The 23,066-nt window shown below is 45.9% G+C and overlaps 1 protein-coding gene across 1 annotated transcript in view; it reads left to right on the forward strand.

The window, feature by feature from the left end:
- The window catches only part of CEMIP (cell migration inducing protein, hyaluronan binding), a 79,453-nt gene that overhangs the window by 11,691 nt on the left and 44,696 nt on the right, over positions 1 to 23,066 (forward strand). Inside the window, exons 5-10 of the mRNA XM_006885195.1 lie at positions 1,795 to 1,974; positions 7,289 to 7,359; positions 7,905 to 8,000; positions 10,124 to 10,245; positions 14,397 to 14,529; positions 15,482 to 15,673. Coding sequence (XP_006885257.1) covers positions 1,795 to 1,974; positions 7,289 to 7,359; positions 7,905 to 8,000; positions 10,124 to 10,245; positions 14,397 to 14,529; positions 15,482 to 15,673 — 794 coding nt within the window. The remainder of the gene's footprint in view (positions 1 to 1,794; positions 1,975 to 7,288; positions 7,360 to 7,904; positions 8,001 to 10,123; positions 10,246 to 14,396; positions 14,530 to 15,481; positions 15,674 to 23,066) is intronic.

A 23,066-nucleotide genomic window follows, 5' to 3' on the forward strand; every position in this document is an offset into this window, starting at 1 on the left:
TTCTGAGCTGTTGTGTACAGGGTTGCTATGAGTCACAAGCTACTTGACGGCACTTAACAACAAAGACAGATGATAGATAGATAGATAGATAGATAGATAGATAGATAGATAGATAGATAATGTGTGTGTGTGTGTGTGTGTGTGTGTGTGTGTGTGTGTGTGTGTGTGTAGAGAGAGAGAGAGAACATGTGCGAGAGAGAGAGTGCAAGAGTGTGAGCTCTGGTGGCCTAGTAGTAAGGAGAAGCCACTGCCAAACTGAAGGCATGTGGTTCAGATCCACCAGTTGCTCTATAGGAGAATGATGTGCAGTCTTGTGCTATTTACTACTACCTCTGAAAACCCACCAGAGGGTCAGCTATGGATCTGTCCCAACTCGATGGTACATAACAGCAACATATATATTTTTTTATATGTGGGGGGGCATATATAGTATGTATTATATGCTACATAGTATGTGAATATGTTTTATATGCAGATATATTGTATATGCTTTTATATGTAATATATGTGTATCATATATGTATACACATATATTCTCTCTCTCCAAGAGCAACTATGGATTTGAAATGCCAACTGTTAGGTTAGTAATACAGCACTTAAACGTTAAGCTGACTGTGCCCCCAGGGACGTGCACACTCTCTCTCTCTCACTTGCTCTCTCTCATGCATATTCTCTCTCTCTCTCTCTCTCTCTCCCCCCCTTCTCTCTTCTCCTCTCTCCTCTCCCCTCCCCTCCTCGCCTCTCCTCTCCTCTCCCATTGCCACTGAGCCAGAACAGACACTTGATTGGGTTTACAAGGCTGTAAGAATTCACACAAAAGGGGATAGCCCATCTATCTGCCTGAGATTCAAACCACCGGGGAGCATGATCTTTGGTTTTGGGTTATCAGTGCTTTCTCTGGGCTGGACAACCTGGTGTGTGTGTATACCCTGGGGGAGTGAGGACTCAGGTTAGCTTCTGAAAGGTAGTGAGGATTGGACTGATTGTAAAAGGGGTTGTACGAATGAAGTCAGGAATGGGCATCCAGTGTGGTTATGGGACACTGAGATGTGCTCTGTTTGCAGAAGGAAAATCTGGGGGTGCAGTAATGGAGAGGATGACAGGGCATAGACTAGATGGGAAAAGCTTATGCAAACAGTTGAAAAGTGTTGAGAACTCAAGACCACCTGGCCAGCCACCACTCATACCACACCATTGTCCTTCCTCCCCACAGTCTTCTTGGCTGCCATCCTGGTTTATTTTTCCAGAATCAGTTTAGAACTGTTTTTCTTGTTAAGCCTCAAGACAAATTGTTTTGGAGTTTCCATTGTAATTATACAAAATCTTTATAGTCGCCCTGGAGAAGAAAAATTGTGACTGTCCTTTCAAAATTATTCTCAGTAGTATGTTGTTGTTGTTTACTGTCGAGTCAGAACCGGCCCATAGGTGACCCTCCAGCGGGTTTTCAGAGGCAGTTAATCTCATGGGAGGAGACTGTCCATCCTTCTTCCGTGGAGCAGCTGATGGCCTCAAACCACATGCCTTTGGTATTGCAGTGCAGCTTCTTGCCACTAGGCCACCAGAGCTCCCATAGACTTTTTTATTTTTAAATCTGTATTTTGTTAATATTGTTATGCCAATGAGGGTGAGCTAGCTTTTGTAAGTTTGAGGTCATCCTTTCTTTTTGTAATAAAAGCTTCTTTCTTGAAAAATGGCAGCCATTTGATGTTTGGATGGCGTGTTGATTTAGTAAACGTGGACTCTTTTGTGGCTCTTAGCTAAACAATTAAAACGTCCTCTCTCTGCCCTTTTCAGATTTGACACCTACAGATCCAAGAAAGAGAGTGAACGGCTGGTCCAGTATTTGAATGCGGTGCCTGAGGGCAGAATCCTTTCTGTTGCAGTGAATGATGAAGGATCTCGAAACCTGGACGACTCAGCCAGGAAGGCCATGACCAGATTGGGCAGCAAACACTTCCTACACCTTGGATTCAGGTACTGCCTGGCCCTTTCTCCATTCCAAGCTCCAGAACATGGAAGCAACTGACTTCTCCCTAGAATTGATCATTCTGTTATCTTTTTTTTGGAGACCCTGGGTGGTGCACATATTTAATGCACTCAGAAGCTAAACAAAGGGTTGGGACTTCAAGCCCCAGAGGACCCAGCAGTGCCTCACAAGAAATGCCTGGTCATCTGCCTCCCCAAACCCAGCCACTGAAAACCCTATGAAGCACAAGTCTACTGTGACACACATGGGGTTGCCATTAAATTAGCATCAACTCAATGGCAACTGTTTATTTCCTTCCCACATGGTCACGTCGCTCTAAGAGGGAGATTCAGACACTCACTCTTCATTAGACATATTTGGTACTTTGTCATGAATTAAATTGTGTCTCCTCCAAAAAAAAAAAAATGGGTCCACTTAGCTGAGTCATGCTCTGATTGTGTGATTGTCCTCCATTCTACGATACTCTGTATTTTGTGATGTGTTGTAAATCCACACTTCTTCATGAAACATAATTAGAGTAGAGGATATTTTAAGCCACAATCTCAGAAGAGGGCATGACTCAAGTCATATACTTAAAAAAACCTCCATCCTGACTCATATCACCCTCTTACTTGAGGCAAGCCTTTGGCCTTTCAAGTGCAAAAAAGAGAGGTGAGCAGAGTTGGGACAGACTTCAGTGCTGCAAAGAAAGAAGAACCCTGAGTGGAGCGCATTCTTTGGACCTGGGACTGTGCTCTTAGCCTGAGAGTAAGACAGTCACCAAGACACATGGAGACCTTGCAAGAATACTGGAACCACAGATGTTGAAAGGAGACAGGGACCTTCTCCTCGAATTCACAGCCTGGACTTCTAGATTCCTAGAGGAGAAAATATATGTCTGTGTGTTAAAGCCACCCACTTGGAGTATTTCTGTTATAGCAGCATTACATAAGTAAGACAGACTTTTGCACTGGGGGTGGAGCGCTGTAGAATTGCAAATGGGCAGAGGCTGGGAAAGTTTTTAAAGTACATAATGGTAAAATCTTGGATTTCCTTGAAGGAACTATTGGTAGATTCTTGGCCCTTAAAGGCGACGCTGATGGAAGCTCAGAAGGAAGTGGTGAGAGCTGTAGAGAAACTGTCGCCTGAGACAATTTATACGTCACCAGCATTAGAATGTCCCTGGAATGTGAAGGTTAAATTTGCTTTTGGTGAGACTTTAAATAAAAAATGATAACTATGTGATTGGACAATGGCGGGAGGACACAGCCCCTTATGCAGGGAGAGGAGCTTGTCTCAATTACAGTAGAACTTAAATATTAGACAGAAGAGATTTCTAAGCAAGATCTTAAAGTGACCATGTAGAATGAAATATGAGAGGAAAAGGATGGACTGTAAGAAATGAAAACAAAACTTAAAAAGATTCTAAAAACTGCACAACCTAAGGACATGTGCCCTGGTCTTTACACCGAGGATGTGTCTACTTTTGTTAGATTCAGCCTTTGTGTGCTGGATCTAACCAACTTCTACCACAACTGAAAACCTATCAGCTTACACTGCAGGGGACAGAGAAATAATGAAAGGGAAGAAATTATCTGCTTCTTGGAATTCTACAGGCAGGAAACAGACCAGAGGAGCTACATGTTGTCCTCCAAGGAAAGAGGCAGTCTTGGAGCAGATCAGAGATCAGTGGAACTGTTGGAAGGAGCAGGGCAGTGGAGGTGCCTCAGCCTCGGAGGATGGGGCTCTGGTCCTGTCAGTTTCAGAGGGCAGGCCCTCAGACTCCTGGATCTCAAATTGTGGGTCTACAGCTGCCAAAGTTCCAAAGACTATGATCTTTGCCAGCTTAGTCCTGGAGCATGAGGTGGTCATTACAGTGTGGCAAGGTGTTGGGCTGCCATGCCAAAGGGGCCGAAGGTAGGGGCCTGAAAGGAAGTGGCATTATCCCTCAGGTGCATTAGGGGAAGGGCCCCCCCAGAATGAAGAAACCAGAGTTGCCATCCCAGAGGACCTGGACTGTAAAACTGAAGCCCAGAGCTAAAGGGCCTCCACCAAGAATTCAGAGTCTGGAAGGTAGAGCCGTTGACTTGATGGTCCTTGAGAACAGAGAGTTAATTTCAAGCCTTGAGAACTAAAGTCAATTGTGTCTCTGGATTTCAAAACTTGGTGCCTGTTATCCATTGTTTCCCTCCTTTTTTTTCTTAACAAGCAAAGTGTTTGTATTCATTAAGAAAATAAAAGACTTTCAGAAACCAACCTTAATTAAAATCCTAACAAAAAGCTGCAAAGTCCTTGAAAAGAAATAACATAAAGGAATACAAATTCATTTCAAAAAAGGTGGGAGGGACTGTCCACCTTGGACCAGTCCCACCATTGCATTTTGTAGGCAGATAACTTGTGTTCTAAAGTTAACAAGCTTACAGGTGATGAGGCATTTTGTCTCAAGATAGAAGATTCTAGGAATGATAGGGTATGGTGAGTGTGTTTTACACGTGGCAAGGACATGAATCGGGTGGGGGGGGGGAGTCCAAAGGACTTAAAGGACCCTTGGAATGTCTCGATTGAATTGTGACCCCTCAACTCTCTGTCCACTTGGCTAAGCCATGTTGTTTGTTTACTGTAAGAGCCATGCCTTGGATGGAGCTAATGGAGCTCATTGCTCTCCTTTGGCAAAGAGAGCATCCTGGTCATGTTTTGCTTTGGAAGTTGGCAGACGGTTATTTAGAAGTGATGAAGAATGTCTGACCAGTCAGAGATCCAAGGAGAAGGCCCCTGATGTGCTCCAGAGTAACATTTGCTTTGGATCATAGCACCAAGCTTACCTTTGAAATACACGCACACTGGCACCAAGTGGGCTCCCCAGGTTTACCCACCAGGAACGGCCTTCGTATTTTGTTGAATCAGGTGTTGGCTTGGTGGAAAGGAGAGGTGATCTGTCTGCTGCTGTTTGGAAGTTCTAACATCCCTCCTTTCAGTTTCCAAAATCATGGGCAGGATGGAGGCAGGGCAGAGCTTTTTTGGGGGGCTGGGAGCAAAGCCCTGCTTTGACCGCCCACGGATCTCGAGGCAAAGGATGGGCGTTCCAGGTCCCAGGGACAGCTCATAGCTGCTCCTGTTGGGAGGCTTTGGGCAGGAAGCTCGAGCAGCCAAAGATGACAAAGATAGCTTGGCATTGCAAGGTTTCTTTGTTAGCAGAAACCCAGGGCACTTCCACTTCCCTGTTTTAGAAAACCGGAAGACTGAGATAAAGAGAACTGTAGAAGGACTGGATATCTGAGGCCTCAGCAAAAGGCGGTAGTGACTGAGAACCCAGGACTGACCATCCAACTGTTCAAATTTGAGTCTGTGCCACACCTCCTGCTAGGTGTGACTACAGACAAGTGACTCACCCCTCTTGTGTGCAGGGCTCCTCTATCTGTAAAACAGGAATATGTCGGGGACTATCTCAGAAGATTGTCAGGAGGAGTAAATGTGATAATACATGCAATTTATCTGCTGTGGTGTCTAGCACAGAATTAACACTTAATAAATGTTAGCCCTCTTTCCAAGAGTCATGAGGAAGCTGTTTTGTCATAGACATTCATAGAGCTAGAAGTAGATAGATAATCACGTATTTATCTCTTATGTGCATATTGCTATATGTTATTGAATCTGTCTCATAGCAACCCCAGAGAAGAGAGTAGAACTAAGTTGTGATCTTTACTGAAGAAGTACTGGGTGTTATGTGTTGGGCTGCTAACTTGAAAGTCAGCAGTTCAAATTCACCAGCTGCTCTGAGGGAAGAAGATAAAGGACTCTCCTCGCATACCGATTGGTAGCCTCAGAAATCCTGTGGAACGCTGCCCTAAGTCAGGGCGACCCACAGGTGGTGCGTCAGTCTTCAAGGAAGCTGATCATCAAGGCTTTTCTCCTTCGGAGTACCTGGGAGGCTCAGGGTGATCTTTCTGTTAAAGTTGAGTGCTTAACAATACCACCACCAAGGCTCCCGTCTAGTGGAGATATACTTCAAGCATCTAAAATCATAGAGGAGCTTACTTGTATATAGTACCCTCCCTTCTTTCACATGTGCATTCATTCATAAATGGTTTTTGAATCAATATTGGCATGGGACACTATGCTGCAGTGAGTGAACTGACCTCTCCTGGGAAGAAAGGCATGATGGGGGATGATGGTGGGGTGTAAGAGAGCAAGGGAGCAGCCAGGATACCCAACGAGGACATTAGGGAATGAGGATGAGGGCAGGCAAGATCCCCACATAAAGGCTGGTGAGTTCAAAGGTCCTGGGGTGGATGGATGGCTAGTTTGTTACAGTGAGTGAAGTACAGGCAGCAGGAGGGTCGACCTGAAGACAAAGATGTGTCTAGGGAGTTATAAACAGGGGGCTCTTGTTTTCTGCTAAGGAGCTTGGTCTTCACCCATAGGGCAACAGGAAGTCACTGAAGGATTCTAGGAGGGAGCATGACACAGCCCACCTCCAGCCTCAGCTAAACGCCATCCAATAACCACTGACTTCGCATACAAGAGATCAGATTAAAAGCAGAGAAAGACATTGAGGGACAAAAACTAATTGAGATCCCACAGTAAGAGAGACATTGTGGGAAGACAAAACCAGCAAAGAAAACCTCCTTAGTCTATGCAGTTGTTTACTGTTGAGTCAAAACTGACCTGCTGGTGGGTTTTCAAAGGCGGTTAATCATCCGGGAGGAGATTGCCCATTTTTCTCACGGGGAGCCCCTGGTGGATTCGAACCATGTACCTTCAAGATTGCAGTGCCACTTCTTATCACTAGGAGGGCGCATTTTAATGGAGGAAAGACATGAGTGTCCATGTTGCCAGACTCTTAAGCCTCATCAAGAGGAAGAAAATTCTCTGCAGGGCTTTACAAAGGCTCTGAGGCTGTCACACTGGCCTCTAGCACTTTCCTCAAGCTCCACTCAAGGGATACAGGGCATGGGAGAAAGAACCTTTCTGTATTGGAACACATTTTCCTTGTTTTGTTTTGAGACCAGAGAACTCATTTCAGAATGTCCTTGAGACTGGCCGGTGGCATGGCAGGTCTCATGACTTCTTTATGATTTGTGGTCCATTACTTACCAGAATGGAGCCAAAGGAGCTCCCAGCAAACATCAGGCTAGGAATATGGACACTAGGAAGCCAGGGCTTGGAAAGAGAGGCTCCTTTCTACTTAAAGAGAAGCCCAGGGAGTGAACTAATTCCCCCCAAACAACAGGAGGGCCACCCTTCGGTAACACTCTGTTTCGCTCTCTTCAGGCTCAGGCATGTGAAGAACTGAATTTTCTCTTTGTTTTTGTGTTGTTTCAGACACCCTTGGAGTTTCATTACAGTGAAAGGAAACCCTTCCTCCTCAGTTGAAGACCATATTGAATATCACGGTAATAAATGGTTGGTGGGAACGCTGCTTCTCCCCAGTGTTTCTCTGAACAAGAGAACTGGAGTCTTTCTAAATGACCCACTTGCCTCCCAGTACAGCTGACCCATTTCCCAACACCCAGCTGAATGGCCCAATCAAAGCTGGCAAAGGTCAATACTGATTGGAAGTCAATCACTCCAGATGATATTTACATTTCCAAAGAAGTCTTCATTGGCTTCATCCAAAGTAACTGACCTAGCAAAGAGGAGACCTGGAGCAGAGGCACAGGCTGTGGAGGTTAAGGGAGGCTCTACTGGTTCAGCTTCCAGGGAAGCATTAACAGGAATCAAATCTTGATTTGATGGAACAGTGCAACTAATGCTTCGAAACTGAGCTGGAAAAAAAAAGGAGTCTAATTTGCTTCCCAAGTAGAAAGATTTGTCTACAACTTTTAGAAAAGAAAAGTCTTAAGACAATCTGTGTGTGGAGGTTTACTTGGTGTTAGGATCACACACTGTTGAGCTGCAGGGTCCCTTGAGTTGCTAAAGCCTCTGGTCTCTCTGATAGGACACCACGGCTCTGCAGCCGCCCAGGTCTTCAAGCTGTTCCGGACGGAGCACGGGGAGCACTTCAACGTCTCTTCATCCAGCGAGTGGGTTCAAGGTGAGGGACTTGAGAGCTCAGCGAAACCTACCCGTGACATCAAGGTCAGGAATCACTATCTACAGAACAAGGTTTTTGTTCTTGCATCGTTGTTGCTGTTCACTGGCTCACAGTGATCATATACGGAATAGAACGAAATGCTGCCTGGTCCTGTGGTGATGGAGACTGGACTGTGGTGGTCCTTAAGGTCGCCAGTGGCTGATTTGCAGCAGCAGATGCCAGGCTTTTCTTCCTACTCCACCTTAGTTGGCAAACTCCACTAAAATTTGCTCAGCATCATAGCAATATCAGATCTTCTCCTGATAGATACTCTTGAGGTAATGGTGGCTAAGAATTGAACTCAGAAGGCAGTAATTTTACCAGTAAATTACTATATTCCATTCTAGTATTGATAAGGTCCTTGTTGTTGTTCTGTACTGTAGAGTCATAACCAACCCATAACTGACACACTGGTGGGTTTTCAGAGGCAGTTAATTGCATGGGAGGAGATTCCCTATCCTTCTACAGAGCAGCTCATGGCCTCGAACCATGTGCCTTCAGGACTACAGCACATCTTCTTGCCACTAGGCCACTAGAACTGCCTGGGTCCTTGACTGTTGTATAATCTACCCACTGACATGAATCCAGGAAGCTTTGGTAGCCTAGAAGGTAAGGAGTTGCACTACCAAAGGCAGGAAGTGCCAATTCACAAAATGTTCCTCAGAAGAATGGTGGGAAATCTCCTCCTGTATGAATTACAGACGTTGAAAACCCACTGGAGGGTCAGAGATGAATTGGTTCTGACTTGATGCCAATAAGTTGAACTAAGATGGTCCCTCAGTATGTTTTGGCTCGTGGTAAGCCTCCAATGGTTTTCCAAGGGTGTATATCATACTGGAGGAGACTGCTTCCCCTTTTTCCCAAGAAGCAGTTAGTAGATTTGAACTGTTGACCTTTCCATTGGCAGTACAGCACATAATGATGCACTATACCACCAGGGCTCCTTAACTATTGTGCATCCAGCTGTATTTGCAAATGAAAGTTGCCTTTAATCCAGCCACCCTGATGAAGAGTTTCCTACAAGGGTTTTTCTTGTTTGTTAAGATTTACATTTCATCCCAGTTTGGCTTAAATAGTGCTTAGTTTTGTTCACAGAATACCACTTTTCTTCTTTAATTTGATAGTAGTTTTATTTCATTAACACAGTCTGATATAAATATGCAACAGCATGTTAAGATTTGAAAAACAAAACAACCAACCAACCTGGGTAGTTATTATGGATGTTGTAACACAGGGTATCTTTTAAGAGCTAGACAATGACATTGAACATGAGAAATAGTCACAACTGTGATGTGATCCATGCCTTCAAGTAGCTCATATCGTGGCTCAGAAAAGCAGGAAACCCAATGATAATTCTTGGATAATAGTTTCACAGATTATATTTTTCTCCTTTTTATTTATTTGCTCTCATAATTACAGAAAATTTATCATGAATACATACTGTTTTTATAAAATTAAAAAGTCAGTAAAAGGTGTTTTTTATTAAAAGGAAGTCTTTGAGTTGTACAGATGGTTAACATGCTCAGCTGGTAACCAAGTGGTTGGGAGTTTGAGGCCACCCAGAGGTGCTTGAGAGACAGCCCTGGACTTCAAAGCCATTGAAAGTCCCATGCAGTACAGTTCCACTCCAGCACACGTGGGGTTGCTGTGAATTGGACTTCACTACGTGAGGGAGGATTAGAAGTAGAATGGAGACGCTCTTCCTAGGAAAAAGAACATCATGCTTGGGAAGGTGAAGGGTCAGCGATAGAGAGGAAGACCCTCCACGTGATTGATTGACTCAGTGACTATAGTAATGGGCTCAGAGATGGTGAAGACAGCACAGGATAGGACAGCCTTCATCTCGGTTGTTCATAGGGTCGCTATGAGTCATCCTCAATGGCACCTGTCAACAACATGATAACCGGTTGTCATTAAAAGATGGGGAGCTGGCAAATTGTGCTTACAAGCCACCTGCCTGCCAGCCCGGTGGAACAATGTCCAGGTGACATTCACTTCCTTGATGGGGGTGCTTTGAGATCATTTGGGGCACAGCTCACCCCCACGGACCCCTCCTGACTGACTGCACTTTGCTTTCTCCCTAGATGTGGAATGGACCGAGTGGTTTGATCATGATAAAGTGAATCATAACAAAGGTGGGGAGAAAATTTCCGACCTCCGGGCAGCTCACCCAGGAAAGATCTGCAACCGCCCCATTGATATACAGGTACCCGGTCGTTGTCAGGGAAAAGACGCGTCGATTACATATGTTATTATGATCCTGGAGTGATTCTGCTTTCATGGTCTTCCTGTCAAGCAGGTGGACCAGAGAGAGCCATTCCCATTTGTAGGCTGAAATTAAGGTGCATTTTCAGCCCCAGAGCTCATGGCTGATGAATTTCAAAGCTAGGACTCAGGTTCTCTCCAAAATCATACCAGTGAGCTGCTTTTCCTTGTTTTTAACCTGTCTCTTCAGCCATCGCTCAGAGTGCCTCTGCTCCTTAAGCCTGGCTGGACCTGCTGTACTCAGAGGTGTATTTATGAAAAATGAATTTTAAATTACTGAAGGCTCTCTAATAACTGGTGATGGAAGCAGGTGGCAAGTAAATGATGCTTGTTTGTACTCTTCCTCTCAAGTGACATCCAAGGCACAAGCCATCTTGGTCATGCCTGTTATGTCCTAGATTGTTGTTGTTGTGTTATGTGCCATCAAGTCACCTGCCACTCATAGTGACCCTAGTACAGCAGCTCTGAAGCCTGCCCTGTCCTGAGCCAGTCTCACTGACTCCGACACACCTACCCCCATTGCCCTGGTTACTGTGTCAATCTATCTCATCTAGCATCTTCCTCTCCTACACTGTCCCTCCACCCTTCCAAGCATGATGTCCTTCTCCAAGGATCTGTCCCTCATGGCCATATGCCCAAAGTATGTGAGGTGGAGCTTCAAAATCCTAGCGCTCAAGGAGAAACTTGATCTCACCCTCTCTAAGACAGAGCTGTTTGTTTACTTGGCGGTCCATATGCCTGTATATACCAGAACCATCTTTGTATCCTCCACAGCAGCTGACACAGAGGTTGGAGATTAACCCGGTGCTTAAGAAAGTATGTTTTGAAGCCAAGAAGAAAAAAAAATTTCTGAGTTTACATCCCAGCCTTGTTACTTGTGGGCTATGGCAAACCACCTGTAAGGGAAAAACCCCTCGGGAGCCAAATTTTAAGGAGGCACCATTCTCAGAAGAGGACTATGCACTTACACAGCACTGAGTGTGAGTGACTCCTTAAATGTTGCACCAGAGGCTGCTCACTCCCTTTACCGGAGCCTCAGCCTAGGAACTAGTCACATGACTCCTCAATACCTCAGCTCCCTCCTGTTCAAAGACAGGCTTAAAAATTGCCTCCTCAAAGCATGGCTTCACAGATTCAATACACAGTGTCAGTCCCATAGTGAGCACTCAATTTGTTAGCATTTTAGAACCTTTTTTATTATTATTCAATTATATTGAAAGTGCTTCCTTAGTAGTATAGTGGTTAATAACTTGGCAGAGACAAATTAATAGAGATGTCTATAGTTGAAACCCAGCAGCTGCTCAGATATGACAGTCTGCTTCAGTAAAAAAAAAAAAAATTTAAAAAATGCAACTTTCAGAACCCTGTGGGACAGTTCTGCTGTTGCCCTTGAGGGTTGCTGAGTCAGAAGAGACTTGACAGCAATGGGTTTTAGATTATAATCACAGTTTTCATTACCATATTGTTTGAAGGAGCCCTGGGGGTGCAAGGATTAAGCACTCAACTCCAAGGGCTCCAAGGGAGAAAGACCTGGATGTTGTTGTTTGTTGTTGCTGTTGGTAGGTGAGCCGCATAGCAACCCCGTGAGAAGCAGATCAGAATCCTGCCCTGTCCTGCATCACCTCGCAATCCCTGCCATGTTACAGTTACCGTGTCAGTCTGTCTTGTTGAGGTTCTTCCTCTTTTTCCCTGACTGTACACCTTTCCCAGCTTGATGTCTTTTTCCAAGGACTGGTTCCTCCTATCTTATCCACATTGCCAAGGTCTAGGAGATAGTTTCACCATCCTTGTCTCTAAGGAGCTCCCTGGTGTAGTTCCTCCAAGACCCATTTATTTACTTGTTCTTTTGGCAGTCCATGGGATAGTCAATACTTTTCTCCAACACCAAGATCTAGATTCATCTTTGGATTTCCTTATTCATTGTCTCATTTTCAGATACACATGACAATTGTAGATACTCAGGCATCATTCTGGAGCAGTTCTCTGTTACATGGGTTCGTTCTGAGTCAAAGTCAACTTCATGGCACAGGCAGCATAATTATTGTTATTAATTATCATAGATAACAGTACAAATGTATCTCTTCATAGTTAAAAATCTGTTTCCCTGGATGGCAATAGAGCCCTTGTTTTACTTTTTTTCTCCCAAATTGAGGTCATTCTTCATGATAGAAAGAGGGTATGAGAAAGCAGACTTGAGCAGATGTTCCCTTGAAATTATTGTTGGATCTTATACCTTGAAAACCAGCCAGCTCCGTTTGATGCTGTCTTCAGCCTCAGTTCTCAATATTATGGGGTTCCCTACTGAATAGCATGCTGGTTTCAAAGGAGAACCTCTTATGGTCAGAGGAACTGCTTGACATTCACATGACCTTAAACCTGAATTTGAACCCCTCTGAGTCTTGGCGTTTTCTTCTGAGAGTACGTTTTCAACCTCTGCTTCTCTGTCTGCTACAGGGACCTCAGGAAAGTGACTGAATGTATTACTCATTGGAACGCCTGCATTTTAATGGTGAATGAACTCAATTTGTGCACTGGTCTTTCAAGCCAAAGACAATGCATATCGGTTGAGTTCCAAACAATGTTTCCTCAAAATTCCCCTCCTTTAGTGTTTTTAAGGTTGGCTGTACTATCCCTCCCTATGTCCCCAGCCCTCCTGCCTTTCTTTGGTGTCTGTGCCAAAGGCCATGACAGCTGCAGTGCTTGCCCTTAAATTGCATGTCTCTCAATGACAGTCAGCCGTCATGTGCACACACCCTGGCTCCAGGATGAGCCCCAGCTGGTGGGGACTGTGCCCTAAGCTGAGCCCTTGCCCTAGATCTTCCACCTGGCCTGTACCTCCTGGCATAGTTAGTCCCCATCAACTGAGACTTCACTCTGTACCAGGCCCAGAGCTGGAGGCGAAGACACTGGGTCCTGTCTTCCCAGAATCCAGAATCTAGTACAGGGAAAAGTCAGTCTCTCTCTCTCTCTCCCCAACACTAGGCTGGGAGCCCCTGAAGACCAGGGGAGGGAGGAAGGATGAGAATCATCATTGTTGTTTCAGTTAGCCTGGGCTCAAATTTTGACTCTACCACAAAGTTATGACCATGGGCAAGTTACATCTCTGAATCTTTGCATCCTTCTCTGTATAACTAAAAACTCATATCATTTTGCTGTGAAGATGGAAAGTGATAATGCCGTGAAACAGGTGTTAACAGTCCACAGACAGGCTTGCCTTGTTTTCTGTAACTCTCCGGTTTCCCACATTTGATAGGATGGTCGTGACACTGTCTGTCTTTCTGTTCTCTTTCTCTCATTGCTGTCAATTCAGAACAAATCCTCCATTAGTTCTCTGAGGCTGTGAATCTCACAGGAGGAGATTGTGCATCTTTTTTCTCAAAGAGCCACCTGTGGATTCAAACCATGGGAGAGGGCTCAACCTTTGCGTTAACAGCACAGCGTACAGCCTACGCCACAGAGCTGCCTTATTGTTCTCTGGTAGTGGAAAATATTTGCGTTGTCTTCTGACCGGTTTCTGCTTTACACAGGTTCTAGCTTCAGCAGATTTTGCTGTGTCAAGCCCTTAGCTCAGGAACAAGAGTGAGTTCCCAGCTTTGCTACCAAAAGGAATCACCGGGACAGCTTGTAAAATGCTCAATGCTCAGGCCAGAGGGCACAGTCAAATTGGAGGCTCTGAGGATGAGGCTTGGGAATGACTGCTTTTCAAATCTCCCCTAGTGATTCCAATATGAAGCCATGTTTGGGCACCAGCAAATTGAAACACAGTGATCTACCAAACTGTGTAAAGCAGTCTGCCTCGCTCCGGCTTGCTGCACGTGCTTTATAAACATCACCCAGCAAGAAACACTCAGTAACTGGCTTGGGCACCAAGTCCGGTGGGACCCGAGGCAAGGCACTTACCCATCCCGTGACTTCATGTCGTTTCTCTTATAACCATACCAAAAAATTGCTGCAATAATACACTTCAGGCCGTTGCAAATAGCTCTTGCAGCAGGGACCATTTTAGTCCTGTGAGTATATGTGTCTAGCATTAATCATTGCTTTCCTGCTTCATGAACTGACTTTGCCTTCTAATTGTGGTGCCATCTCCAGGCCACGTCAGCAGATGGCGTTAACCTCACCACTGAGGTCGTCTACAAAAGAGGCCAGGATTATAGGTTTGTGTGCTACAACCATGGGCGAGCCTGCCACAGCTACCGTGTGAGGTTCCTCTGTGGCAAGCCTGGTAAGCTCCTTTAGGGGTGAAGCGAAGCGCGGTCGGGGGGTCATCCCTTGAGCAGGCAGGAACACATCACAAGTTTGTTTTTAAATTTTATATTTACATTATTTTATATTAGTTTGCTTACAAAGTTCTTACACACTGTGTGTTATATGATCCTTCGTCCATGTTGTGTTGCATCCGATCACTCCCATCCATTATGTTTTATAAAATTAGCCACCATTGGACTATGCCCACCATTAGCCTGTCTTTCCAGATCCCCACTGGATCTTTCCCAGTTCCTTTAACGCATCGCAATTTTGAGTGGTGGGTCCGCCACCTCTGGGCATCTCCAGTGGCACTGTGCAAGCCCCACGATGGAGGGTGCTTTTGTGACTTTGAGAGGGTGTTGGCTACACAGCTGAACTCCACCCTGGCCGTAATTGTTGCAGGAAGGGCAGGGTTTGGTCTCTGACACCCAGGGCTCTGAAGGAGCCCTCCCCTATAGAGATGCACCGCCCCTGGCCTCCATGGGTGCTATTATCTTAAATCCAGTTCCCAAGGTGATTGTTAGACAGGATTGGAAATGGTTAGTTCCTCAGCTGAGACACTTGGCCGTCTCCAGAAGGCAGTCATTAGTGATGGTGGTGCTCTGGGGGGAGAGGTTCATGGCTGCTGTAAATAATAGTTAAGAGGAGCTATATTTGTTTTATATCTTGAGCAAAGTGGGTGTGGTGAGGTGGCCACATTTAGCTCCGGTGAAGGAGTGAGTGGAAAATTCCCCTGCCCAGAGCTAATGAATGGCTCTTTTCTGGTAGGGTTTTTGTTGACTTCAAAAACCTGCACCAAGACTGGTGATTGGGGTTTTGGATAGGCAAGCCTGGCATTTACTTCAAGGATGGGGAGGGAAGAGGTGGGTAGCCAAAAGTTGGCCTCTGGCAAAGGGCTATATCTCAGTGCTTCCTGTTTGGGGTTCCAGTGAGGCCCAAGCTCACGGTCACCGTGGACACCAACGTGAACAGCACCATCCTGAGGCTGGAGGACAACGTGCAGTCATGGAAGCCCGGGGACACACTGGTCGTTGCCAGTACTGACTACTCCATGTACCAGGCAGAAGAGTTCCAGGTGCTTCCATGCAGAGCCTGCACGCCCAACCAGGTCAAAGTGGCAGGTAGGCCTTTGCCAACCCTTCCTTGTTGTTGTTAGGTGCTGTTGAGTTGAAGACAACCTTGTCCTGTCCTGTGCCGTCTTCATCATGTCTGACACACTGGAGTCAGTTGCTGAAATCACTCTTTTGTACTAGAGTCCATTGCTGAGGGGTCCGTCCATCACACAGGCTTCAGGTTGACTGAGAGCCCCTGGGTGGTGCAAATGGTTAACATGCTCATCTGTTGACCACAAGGTTGGCATTTGCATCTACCTAGAGAAGAAAACCCTGGCAATCTCCTTCCCGAGAAACACGCCCTTGTAACTCCATGGGTCAGAGTTCTATTGTGACACACACAGGGTCACTGTGACACAACACCGGTTCAGTGGCAGCTGGTTTTTTCATAGGGACCAAATTCGCAGGGAATCTGTATCCGCCAGCTCATGCCACAGTCGTGCTATGTAACACAGCCAACAAAACCCATCTGAAAAATCAAACAATGACACGTGTGTGTCTGTCACTTATGCATTTGCAGGTTGTCTAGGACTCAGCTGCTGTGGGCTGAGCTTGGCTTCAAGCTGAGAGCTGGGTTCAAGTTCTGCTCCCTATAAACGCATTCTTCCCAGAAAATGTTCTTTTCCTGGGGAAGGGTGAAAGTTCATCTGGAGGAGGGCCTAGGTTTAGGATTTGCATGTTCTCACACCCACCTTCCATTGCCCAAAGCCAATTGCCTGGTCAATGTGAGCATAAATGGTGGGAGCATAGTGAGCCTTTTAACACTGAGGGGAGGAAATGATAATTTGGTGAACAATAATATAAGCCTGAGGGGCACATATGGCTCACCAACATTTCCACCTCTCAGTTTTCTTAGGAAGCCGCTCTCCCAGTTGTCATACTTGCCACTTGCCTGGTGGGATCCTACATAATGTCATGAATCTGAAGAAACGCGCCTTACCACACCAATTCAACCACCAGCCTAGCTGGGACTTAATGTGTCCCACATAAATGTCCTAAAATCCATATTATTTCAAACATTGTAACTTGCCTTCCATTAATGAAAACTTGTCAACAGAACATATTCAAAGCAGTAAAGACTATGAAAGGACTAGCCTACCACAAAGTCCATGCCTTCTTTCTGTAACTTTTACATTTTAATTTTTCCTCTCAGTGTCTCCAGAACCGTTACTTAAATGCCTTGTAGCGTCTGTTATGTGATGACACTGGAAGCATGGGTTGTCTGAGCCAAAAGAACCTTAGATATAATCTTGTCAGTTTTTTGGTTTGTAAGGAGTGGAACTTAGCTTGGTTAGAGTAAGCCAAAAAGGGGGTCTACTGGGGGACTCAGTCCTGGTCATTCAAAGCAGCAGATGCTACAGGAAGAAAACACTGGTCACCTGCTTCAGCAAACCAGCCTTACAATTGCGTAGCTCTCATGTGCTGCCCATCATGAGGATGGTGCAGGATGAGGCAGAGTTTTGTTTCATTGTGTATGAGGTCCCAGTGAGTCTGAGGCTGGCTCCAGGGCCACCGACAGCCATGGCAACACACAGGCCCACAGCTCCTGGGAAAGTATTAGCATTTCAGATGGGCGGAGGACTCTGAATTGAGTGCATCCATTAGACTGGAAATCTCAGTTACTTTGAAGCTAAACCTACAGAAAGTAAAATTCAGTGTCATCCTTTTGACTGCTGACAAGGTGAACAGGAGAGAAAGTGAGAGAACAAAAGCTCAAAACATTGAGAGGTATTGATGAGTTTGACTGCTTTGCTTTCTTCCTGGAGGAAGTGGACCCTGGAGGTAGCAGAGCTAACGCAGTTCACAGACCTGCAGCCTGATCGCCAGGGCACAGGCCCCAGAGCTCAAGGCATGTTGAAGGATGGTGGTGAATGTTTTTAAGAGGCAGTGACTGTGGCTGGAGGGAGAGACGGAAGCAGCATTTGGGGGGGGGACGGTGTGTCAAGGCAGAGATGGTTAGACATTTGTTCCAGGACAAGGTCATAGGCTCGCTACATTTCAAAACAACTTACTTAAATGCTACTGTCCTCAAAAAAAAAAGACTCTGGGTTTTCTTACATTGAACACAGATCGCAGTAAATTGGAAAACCAGAAAAACAAAAGCAGAGTGGAAGGCAGAGGAGCTAAATAGTAAATGACTGATAGAGAGTCAATTTAGCCAAAGGGAGAAAACGGATATTGAAAGAAGTGTAGCCAGAGTGCTCTTTAGAAGCAAGGGTGGTGAAACTGTCTCACATACACCGGGCATCTTATCAGTTATCAATAAAACACCTGAAATAGAACACTAGGCTAATCTCTGAGCTTCCTAGCAGCCAGCGAATAGAAAAAAAGTCAATAAGCTACTTAACTTGTATTATCCAATTAAAGAAAACAGACTAAAAGGCCAGAAGGGACAACTTTTTTCTTAACCCTAAGCTACTGAGCAATTCATCCTGTGTTGTTGTTGTTGTTGTTGTTATATGCTGTCAAGTTGCCTGCAACTCATAGCAACCTTATGTACAATAGCTCTGAAGCCTGCCCTGTTCTGAGCCAGTCTCACTAATTCCAATACACCTACCCCCGTTGCCCTAGTTACTGCATCAATCCATCTCATCTGGAGTCTTCCTCTCCTATGCTTTCCCTCCACCCTTCCGAGCATGATGTCCTTCACCAAGGACTGGTTTCTCCTGGCCACATGCTCAAAATATGTGAGATGGAGCTCCAAAATCCTAGCCTCTAAGAGAAACTTGGTTTCACCCTCTCCAAGACAGGCCTGTTTGTTTTCTTGGTGGTTCGTGGTATGTTCAAAACTCTTCTCCAGCATCACAACTGGAAGGCATCAATTCTTCTCTGTCATCCTTTTTCACTGTCCAGCTCAAAGATGCATAGCAAGTAATTGAGAAGACCATGAACAGGATCAGGCACAACTTAGTCTCTATACTGACATCATTACTTCTCGTACTCCAGAGAGGTCCCTGACAGCAGATTTACGTAATGCAATTTGTCTTTTTATTTCCTGACTGCTGGTGCTAAGAGTGTTGATTGTGGAGCCATGCAAGATGTAACTATTAACAGCCTCAACCTCTTCTGCATCTATCATGGTGCTTCCAATTGGCCCAGTGGTGAGAATCTTTGTCTTCTTGATGTTGAGCTTCCAGTTCACAGCTGAACAGGATGTTCAGGAGAGAAGGGCTTGTGGAGAAACAGGAGCAAACTATTTTTATTGTTATTGTCAACCAGCACATGAGAAAAGCCTTAAGTCTACAGTTCTTTTACTGGGCACTGTTTTTGTTGGTGTATACATCACACTGAGACTGGGTGAGCATCCCGACTTCTCCATTCATGAAGACATTCTCCAGGAGGTGGGAAGGTGCATGTCTTCATGTGGAGAATCCATGTGTTGCAGGCAGTAGGGTTGCAGTGGCGAGCGAGATAAACATGGTTCTGCCCTCAGGGAGCCTACTGTCCAGTAGGGATCACAGGTATCCATCAAGGAATTATTGTTGTCATTGTTAGTTGGTGCTTGAATCATAAAACAAAATCCACTTCCACAGAGTGGCTCCTTACTCGTGGCAAACATGAGGACAGAGTAGAGTTGCCCCCTTGGGTTCCCAAGGTTGTAATTTTATATCAGCAGATTATCACCGTCGTTTCCCCTTGGAGAGGCTGATGAATTCAAACTAGTTAGCAACTGAGTAATTAATCATTGCACCTCCATGAGGTTTTCAAGGCTATGAACTTTACTGTAAACAAATTCCCAAGTTTTTCTCCCAAGGAGCCACTAGATGGGTTTCAACCACTAACCTTTAGGTTATCAGTAGAATGCCTCAATACACATAGCATTCCAGTTGTAATAACTATTCTGAGGGAGAAATATGGTGATGGTGGGGGCGTAGAAAAAGGGAGATAGGTCAAGTCAGAGCAGGCGTGGAAGTATCCCAGAGAAATGAATGACTGAGTGGAATTTGGAGGAGTTGAAGTTGTCGGGAATAGGAGTGCTGCCAGAGAGGAAGAATGTGTGCAAAGACCCCTTCACCGGGAGAAGCCTGGAGTGGTCCACCAGGAAGAGGTCCAGAAGGGTTACAGTGGAGGATGTGAGAGCCCACAGGGCTGGAGGGAGAAAGAGTCCAACCTCAGTACTGGGGCTATGTCCTGGAGGCACACAGAGTCACAAAGAGCAAACATCCATTGAATTTCCCTGGCAAGGAAAGGCTTCCTCCATCGACACCTACAGGAGGCGCCAAGAGAAAATAGTTCAATCCCTTTGAGTTCTAGTATTCTAGTATTGGAGAAGCGTTCTGAATATCCTGTGGACTGCCAGATATATCTCGGTGGGACTGCAGCCAGCTGATTTTTGGAGGCAAAGATGAGGAAACTCCATCTCACATACTTTGAGTATGTTATTAGGAGGGCCCAGTCCTTGGGGAAAGTGACAGCATGCTCAGCAAGGTGGAGGATCAGTGAAAGAGAGGAAGACCTTCAACAAGATGGACTGAGACAGTGACCGCAGCAAAGGGTTGAGTGTATTGGAGATGCTGAGGACAGGCCAGGGAACAGATCTGTTGTGTATGAGGTCCCCAGAAGTCGTAGTTGGTTCAGTGGCACCTAACAACAACAACAATGAACTTAGGGTCTCCGCCAGCTAGCTTCAGTGTCTCCCAGGGACATAGCCTTCTGGAATGCCAGGTTTCCTCTGGACTCTTGACAGGATTCAGACCGTGTGAGCTGATGTCACTGCACAATGTGAGGCTCTGAGGTGGCACATGAGGCCATCAGGGAGGATGAAAAGGTCCAAGTCTTCTTGTGAGAGCCATTCTGGGTCTTTAGTCCTCTCTACTGCACCTTCCTGTTGGGCACTTTGAGTCTAGAAGAGACTCCACAAGGAACAGGTGCTGGTGGAGCATCAAACCATGAGATATCAAGGGCTGCTTCATGATGAAGGACTTGTGTGATGTCGGAGCATGTCTGCCCCACCCAGCTGTGTGCTTTGGCCACAAGAACTGGTCCAGCTACTTCCAGGGGCCTCAGGAGGCTGGTCACACATGAATTGAGCTCCCTTCACCTGGACTCATGTGGAAAAGATGCTGAATCCCCCTCAGGAGCCTCTGAATCCAGGTTCAGTGTTGCCTGGGCCCGCCTCCTCACTGCCTTCACCCCAGTGTGCCTGTGACCACCTGAAAGTGACTACACGCAGAGTGGATCGTGCTCTTTCCTTTGTACAGAGCGTTAGAGCCCGTGTGAAACAGGGGTTTCTGGTGGGCGTGTCAGAATAACCCTGGGTTGTGCAAACAGTGAAGCACTTGGGCACTTGGTTGGTACCCAGAAGGTTGGCAGGAAACATTTCCCCAGGGACACCTCTGAAAAGAGGCCTAGTGACCTTCTGAAAAGTCACTGCCATGAAAACCCTGTACAACCCTGTGGAATGCAGCTGTACTCTGAAGCCTGGGAGTTTCCATGAGACAGAGTCAACTCTACAGCAATAGGGTGTGTGTGTGTGTGTGTGTGTTTACATAGGAAGGCTTTCATGTCTCCTCCTGAGCCCTAAACACAGTCTCTGGCCCTTTGCTCCTCCCCAAAATATCAGGCAAAGCCCCCACTCCACCCTCCACTTTCCTTCCTTCTTTTCCCTCACTTTGCCCCCTAAACCCACTTACCTTAGGGTTTCCTATCTAAACTGACTTCTGAGAGGGACACAGCCTCTTCAGAGTCAGCAGGCTTTGTCTCACTTCTAAAGGTTTTCCTACAAAAAACAAATGGTAGCAAAGTAATGAAAATAGGAAATTCATCTAAAATATTCTCTCAATGATTGCCAGTCAGGCTGTGATCCCCAACACCTCCAGTCAGTGTTAAGAAGCCCCTCACTTTTTAGATGTTTCCATTCCCACCTTTCTGCTTTATCTATAATCACCTACTGCATCTGTAAAAATGACTGCTCTAAGTTATTAGCAAATATTGGATGTTCCATAATGAGCTGTCTTCATAGACCCAGCATTCCTTCTTCTCCATGACCCAAATGAGCAAACCAAAGTGCATAAAAAGGAAATATCTAATACTGTGCTTTTCTAATGCGATAGCCAAAAGTGTCTATGTAAATGTGACTGTTATGAAACTGGAGTGAAGTTAAAAATTCATTTCCATTAGATAGTTGTAAGTGTTCAACAGCGGCAGATGACTAGTGGCTGCCACGTTGTCCGTCATTACAGAACGCTCGAGGGGCCGGGGCTGGTGTAGAGCCCACAAGTTTCAGAGCCAGCATGGAAATTCTGAACTGTGTAGCTCCGCAGTTACATATGGCCTTTCGTCATTTTTCCACTCTGGCCCGTTTCTGCATCTCAGTCCAGGATGACCACAGGGGCCATTGGTGCTCTGTGATTGAATTCGGCCCCTTGAGACAGACCCTCTGGCCAGACTTCTGGCTTGTGCTTGTACTGCTGATGGCCTGCAAAAGACAAGCCCTCCCTCCTGAACCTCAGACTCACTGGGTCCTGCTCAGTCTGAGATGCAAGTTGTTGTTGTTGTTGTTGTTGTCAGCTGATGTCCTATCAGCCTTCGCCTCACCCACACATAGTGGAACCAAACACTGCCCAGTTCTGCGCCATTTCTCAGACCAGTCACAGGCTAGAGAGTTTTAAGAGATAAGCTTGTCATTCCAAAGTTATTGCCAGGCCTTTCTTCTTTGTCTGTCTTAATCCACAAGGTCCTTTGTTGACATATGGGTAAAGGCTGCTCATGAGATGCATGAGAACTGTAGGTATAGGTATTTATTTACCTCACTGGAGAATCCTTATTGTCTATGCTTCTCTTTACCCAAAGGGGCCTGGTGTTGAGCCTGCCACATGGAGAGGGCTGTGGCTTGTGGAACCAGGGCCCCTACAGAGTGGACACTAGAAAAAGTGTGGCCTTTTTGTGGGTCAGAAGAAAGCCCGTCTGTTCTCAGGTCCCTCCTGTCCCTTTCCCAGGATTCTTCTGGATCATTTGTGAAAGATGAGGCCCAGCCAAACCTACTTTTCTCTCATTGTCCTTCATGTATCAGTGCTGGAGGAGGGAGTGGATGGAAACGTTGGGAGAACTCAGCAGAAGGGGTGGGTGCTGAGAAATCAGGGTCATTGGCCTTCCCTGGGATGACAGTCAGGGAGTGGCCTGTGAATGTGGCCTCAGGACAGATAAGTTGGCTGCCGGTGGGGACAGCGCTGGTGAGGTTTTGTTGAAAGGCCCTGATAGGGGGCTTTGGAGCTGGGGAATAACTTTTGCAGCTCTCTGTTGGACTTACATGTAGTCAGCTTCTAGAAGTCTGATAAACACAGTTCCCCCATCTACCTCACAGTCTCTCCTGCGTGCTGGCCAGTTTTTCCCATGGAGAACAGGAGGCTGCCTCCTTCCTTCCAACTCTGCATCATAGGCACGGAGTCAGTGGTTAGGGCCC

Source organism: Elephantulus edwardii, unplaced genomic scaffold (assembly GCF_000299155.1).
Source record: "Elephantulus edwardii isolate Elephantulus edwardi_28Jun2011 unplaced genomic scaffold, EleEdw1.0 scaffold00041, whole genome shotgun sequence".
In the NCBI taxonomy this organism is placed as follows: domain Eukaryota; kingdom Metazoa; phylum Chordata; class Mammalia; order Macroscelidea; family Macroscelididae; genus Elephantulus; species Elephantulus edwardii.